Below are 6,800 nucleotides of genomic sequence, written 5' to 3'. Positions count from 1 at the left end.
TTTTTTATAGAAAAAAAACCCTAAATGTAGTTGCTTAAAATATATATTTTGATGATATAAGCTTCACATAATTATTTTTTCATGATTTTTTTTATTTCAATAAATAAATAAATATATATTGGATAAATTTAGAAAAAAACCCATAAATAGTAGTTACTTAAAATATACATTTTGATTGTATATGCTTCACATAGTTATTGCTTCATGTTTTTTTATTTCAAAGAAAAATAAATAAGTGTTTAATTTACAAATTAATCTCGATCGTTCATCTGGTCTAATAAATACATGTCAATTGTTTCATAAAATAAAATATTGATCATAATAATTAATTAATAATTTAATTAATTGGTTTGTCATTTATACTGATGTTTGGGTAAAAAATTTAATTCATATATATTTATTTAAAAATATAAAAACAGAAAAATCAAGATAAATAAATCACCCCTTCATTTAAATAGAAGAAATATATATATTCATTACATGTGTGGATTATTTATTCCAATAAAAAGGAAAAAAAAAAAAAAAAAAAAGGTAACAACTTGTGAAATCTTTCTGGCAATCAGGTAACGGTCACAGTCCAGTCTGTGAAACTTTTTGCTTTTCATCGTTTGGTAAAATGACCGTCTGTGATAAACCACAAAGTAAAATAACAGTCTACTTTAATAAATCTCATATATTCACACTTAACATTTAGCAATCCCCATCACGTGCCATTCCCGTGCAACCGATTTTTTCCACTATGGGTTCCAAATCCCGTGGGTGCAGGTCCACCATAAGACCATATTTCATAAACAGAGTTAAGGACATCTTTTGCTCCACACGGTGGCCGGCCACCACCGTGAGGCGGTGGCGAAGCAGCACCGCCGCCGCTATCGACTTCATTTGCAAGTAAGCCAAGTCCTTTCCTAGACAGATTCTGGGACCGGCGTTGAAAGAGACGAATCGGAATTGATCCTTGATCTCGAACTTTTTTCCGTCGCCGGATAACCACCTCTCCGGCCGGAATTCAAGTACGTCTTCTCCCCAAATAAATTTCATCCGCCCGGTTGAGTAAATTGAATAAGTGATGGCAGAACCGGCCGGAACCACCGTGCCATCGGGTAGGACGTCATCGGCGGCGACGTGCTTGGAGTCCTCCGGTACCGATGGGTATAGCCGGAGTGTTTCCGATAATGCTGCTTTGAGATACGTCAATTGGTCAACTTCTTCGAAGATTAAAGGTTCCTCTAGCCATTTACACGTGTCACTGCCACGTGTCTCTTTTAAAACTGTACAAATTTCTGTTAGAATTTTCATTTCAACCCTGGGGTTTTTTATTACAAGCCAAAAGAACCAGCTCAGCGCCACTGATGACGTGTCACGTCCAGCTAAGATGAAGTTGAGTGCCACGTGTCGTAGGAACGTATCTGAGTAAGCTTCTTTTTTCTTCATGAAACGAGAGAGTAAGTCATCATGTGGGGTTCCACCATCGACCTTATTAAGCAACTCAAGCTTTCGTGTATTGATGACAGCTGTCAAATACTCATCCACGTGGCCTAAACTTTTGCTCAAGTCAACCTCCATCCCAAGCCTAAGCCATTTTTTCAGCTTCCATATACTTTCAGGCAGAATAAAACGTTGTAAGGTGGCTTCAGTGGCTCGGTCAAAAGCCGACGCGAAGCTATTTTCAGGCAAACCAGGGGATAAAGTTTGTGGGTCTTTCCCGAAAGCCAAGCCGCATATGTTGTCGAAAGTGAGCCGAAGTAAAAGGTCTTGAAGATCAACCGGCTTACCTTCAAGCTGCGCCGTTTTAAGGATGGGACAAAACCTAAGCTTGATAGCTCGGCTCACCCAACGAGCCATGGCTTGTCGGAGAGTTCGAGTGGTGAATTCCAGTGCAGCAGTCTTACGCTGGAATAGCCACGTGTCACCATCAGAATTAAAGATCCCTTCACCAAGCAGATCATGAAACACCGATTGCCACGTGGGGCCCTTTGGGTAATTGTCGAATTTAGCCTTGAGTATGTGCTCAAGGTTTTTGGGATCGCACGTGACAGTCACGAGACCTTGCTTTCGTGCTAAAAAGGGGAGGGGAGAGATGCAGGTTTGGTACGTGCCACCACGCGTGCGCAGATTGTCGGCGATCCAATCATGCATGCGATTAGCATTCTGGATTAAGCCTGGTAAGCTACCCAATAGAGGCCATACGCGTGGACCTGTTAATGACCGTGCGATTGATTTGAACCAAATCAAGTACGCTACAATAACTGATGCAATCAGCCATCCTGTAGACGAATCCATCTGATCCTTTGATCAGAATTAGGAAACACCTCGTCTAACCTCACCAACCACCACCTGTAATACCATGCAACTTCACAAGTCACAACCTACCCATAGACTAACATAAAATACAATAATCTATTATCTATTATTCTATAAATTTATAAACCAATTTTATTGTTTTATATATAAAAATACAATATTTATACAGTGTTGTTTCATATATGAAATGTTTTTTTAAATAATATTTAAATAATTCAATCAAACTGTAATTAGCAACAATTGATTCAATGTTGTTTAATATGTGAAACATTGACTCTTTTGTATGAAACAACGCTAAAAAGAATTCCCTTACAGGGTATTGCAAAGGTGTAACTATAGGCAACAGAAAAGATGGATGAAACAACACTGTATAAACACTGCATTTTGAATTTAGAAAAGAAAAAATATATGCTTACCAGATGATCGTGGTGTTGAAGGAGGAGGATGAGGAAGAGGGAGTAAAGAAAGTATGGAGATATAGAGAGAGACGAAGAAGATGAGTGATTTATATAAAGAACAAGAGTAGATATCATACCAAAGAGAAGGAGGAGGCTATTAATGAGGTACCCACGACTTTCTCCCTTAAAATCAATAATATATATATATATATATATATATACATATATATATATATATACACACCCTGTGTATATATATATATACACACCCTATATATATATATATATATATATATAAAAAGAGAGAGTGGGGTTATAAACTATTCATGATGAATAATATTCATTATGAATATACATTATTCATATTGAATAATTTATTGATGCAAGGGACACGTGTTGCGTTCTCCTTTATCCTTCTGGTGAACTTGGTTTTTTTATATAAAATCAACCCCATATATATATATATATATATATATATACATATATATATATATATATTACGTCCATATAACATATATATTAATTATACATATATGTATATGCGAACGTGTTTATGGGATATTACTTGATAATTAAAGGACATCAAACATTTAATTTTAGTGGTATTTAGGATCATATCTCAAGTGTCTATAAATTTAAACTTAAGTTATTTTGAGCAAATTAAAATGTGAAAGTTATTAAGTAATATTTAGGACGTTTGATTCATACATTTTTTTAGATTACATTCATACGTGAACAACAAATATGGGGTTTAATTTTATTGGAATGATCGATATATGCTTGATTTAATCTTTTTTTCTAAATATTTGGCACTGTTTCGGTGCGGGCCGCAAGAGCGGTATCAAATCGAAGTAAACTCTGAATATTAGCTAGATATGACCTAAAAATAATATGAGTCAAGGTCAGCTAGTGAGACAATGGGGGGATAAACTTCATCGTCCAGAGGGAAACATATTATATGTGGTTTTATATATATAATTTGGTGTGTATATATACATATATATATATATATATATGAATATCTATTAATTATTTTTAGAAAAATTGGCTTTAAAGAGACTAAAAGCAACCAACATTGAATGCCACCAGATGTTGTTGGAAACATATTAATTTCGATTGAATTGCAATGCAACAACACTAACAACAAACACAAATCCGAATTATTGCTTCATTCCTTTGAAAAAATATTGAGTTTATATTTAGAAAGTAATGTTTAAATTAATAAAATATGCTTTTTAAAGATATTTTATATTACCGAGAAAAATACTTCTACAATGCAGCACGATATATCTTGATTTTATTGTTTTGTTTTATTTTGTTTGTGTTGAGATTATAACACAGTTTTATATGATTTTGATAAAGCGATAATGTTTTTATGTTTTAATAAAATATAAATTTGAATATCTCATAAATTTTTTCAAAAATAAATCAATATTAGTATCAACTATTTAAAAGTTCATTTTTTTGTATAATTTCTATAATTCAATTTTTTATTATAATATAATTTAGATTTAATCAAAAAATAATTTATTTTCAGTTTAATAATATAATTTTTATAAAGATAATAATTAAATGTTCTGTTAAAATTCATTGATTATTCTAATTATATTTTAGGTTTTTTATATTTAAAATGAGATATTTGATTTGCAGTTAGTTATACGAATTTAAAATAGAGAATGAAATGAACCCCCGGATGAGGAACAAATCTCAGTTGCAATTAGAAGTCGAGCCGAGCTTTTCCTCCCCTAGATTTGCTCTTTAATAAGTTGTACTTATGTAAATTCAAATCCAAGGAGGAATGAAAATCCCCTTGTGGCCACCGAGATTCAAATGCGATGACTCCGGGCTATCTGCAAAGCAGGTGATCGCCCTGGGATTAGTCGGCTCGCATAACAGGTTGGATATCCAGGTTAATAAAAAAAATAAGTAATATCTATCAATAAACAGTAATTGAAGCATAAAAAAATGGTTTTAAAATTTTAATTTCAAATGTGATATTATATTCCATCATTATACAATGTGATACTAAATTAGCAACACAGACAACTTTTGGCCCATCTAAATTGCAGACTAAATCGTACTTACACCACTAAATTCCTTCACGTATATTATCACATATAATAAAGGTATTATTGTTCTAATACTATAATTCATCACATGTGATACTAAATCATAGACTCATACAACCTTTGGCGCAACCTAGGTCAAATGACATGTCATCCGCACACCACCAACTCCCCTCATATATATTATCACTTGTGTTAAAGGTGTTATCATCTTCTTGTAAAATGGAGACGTTTATGTTTATATATATATATATATATATATATATATATACACACATATGGATAAGCACACTTACTAACTCAACCACTTTGTTCTTCTCATAATGACTTTGAACTTGTGTTGTTGCACAAGTTTTTCAAAAGAAAATGACACATAATTAAAACTATAAATTTTTAAAAGTATTATTTATCGCTTATTGGAAATAAAAAGTTAAATAATAATATATTTTTTTATCATCATAATTTTTAATAGTAAATTACCCATCAAACAATTCAACATTATAGTTTGTAATTAAATATTCGAAGTTTAAATGATAAACGTAAAAACTTATATTATATATATATATATATTTTTTTTTCTACACGACTTCGTTTACGTAACACGTTAGATTTTTTGACTAATAAACATCACTCTATAATTTTGCTTATAAATTTAAAATAATAATTAAAAGGTCAATTAGTAAATAATCATCTAAATAACTTTTAGGATACATTTTATGTACTTTAAATGGGTGTGACATAATAATTGTTAATTCATATGTCCATCTTTTTGATTAAGCATTATTGATATTAGGGGTACTTATGGATTGAGGTTGATCGAGTTGAAAACATTTGAACAACCCAACCTAATGCTTGTGGTTTAAAAAATCTTAACTTAACCCAACCCGAACCAAAATGCAACTCAACCCAACCCAACCCAACCCGTACGGGTTGGTCGGGTTGATACTTTGATACGTTAAAATATTCTTCTAACCTAGAATATGTTATTTATCTACTCATAATTTCTTTTTCATCATCAATCATTTGATACAACTTATCTATACTTCTTACGTATATCACATTCTGTTAATTTTCTCAATTTACATATATATCTTCACAATTATTGAACATATATACGATTGAGTTACATAAATATGTGAATAGATTGAAAGTATGTGTATATGAAAAGCACACCTGATAGTGTAATTGTCTGATGTACATATTAACATAAATTCAACAATCATATTAAATCCAAGAAATAAAAGGATATCGGGTTCATCGGGTTGGGTTGGGTTCAAATAGTAGTAACCTAACATTAACCCAATACCTACGGTTTGACAATTTTACAACTTGATTAGACATCGGGTTGCTTCGAGTTGAGTTATTTCGTGTTGGGTTGGGTTGATCGGGATGGTCGGGTTTTTGAGCACCCCTAATTGATATCGTGGAAAACTATGGAATGCATGTTGTATGATTTAATAATATTTTAAGACATTTTTGAAAGGAAAAAAAAAACATCTTATTAAATTTTTATGATATTATTAAGAAAAAATTGTCTTATAAAAACAAGTGCTCCATAAACAGATGTTCATAATTAACGACCCTTATTCAACTTGTACCTTAAAAAAATTAACGTGACAATATTATAAATTTAAGTGTTATAAATTAGTTTATTATCAGGACTAGAAAAAATTTGTTGTCCAGTTGCATATCCAATTCTGTTGTATTGTAACCATAAACTAATAACACTTAAAGGCAATCAGTGTCACATGTCTTGTGTACCGTAAACCAATCCAGACTCAAAGATACCCATTCATGGATTGTGGTACATGTACTACATCTGATGCATCAATGTTGGTTAATCGTCATGTCACTAGCAGCGTCCTAATACAAGACCCCGCACATGTAACTGACACATTTTTTGTGAATGACATGCTCAAGCATGATAACTGAACATATACCATACTCATTAATAGTCATAAATATACGTAAAAATGTTGTATATGTGAACATCCCAGTTAGGAAAATCTCATGAAAACTCAACTAGAATTCATGA

At 32.0% G+C, this 6,800-nt stretch overlaps 1 protein-coding gene across 1 annotated transcript; it reads right to left on the bottom strand.

Annotated features, from left to right (window-relative positions):
* Positions 1-441: 441 nt before the first annotated feature.
* Positions 442-2,280, bottom strand: LOC112528313 (cytochrome P450 86A22). The gene has a single exon (XM_025139313.1). The coding sequence runs from the start codon at positions 2,278-2,280 to the stop codon at positions 691-693; it is 1,590 nt and encodes a 529-aa protein (XP_024995081.1). The 3' UTR covers positions 442-690.
* Positions 2,281-6,800: the final 4,520 nt, after the last annotated feature.

The sequence above is a fragment of the Cynara cardunculus genome, assembly GCF_001531365.2.
Source record: "Cynara cardunculus var. scolymus isolate 2C chromosome LG 15, CcrdV1, whole genome shotgun sequence".
In the NCBI taxonomy this organism is placed as follows: domain Eukaryota; kingdom Viridiplantae; phylum Streptophyta; class Magnoliopsida; order Asterales; family Asteraceae; genus Cynara; species Cynara cardunculus.
The sequence above is the reverse complement of the archived record's forward strand: the minus strand, read 5'-3'. Positions and strand labels throughout refer to the sequence as shown.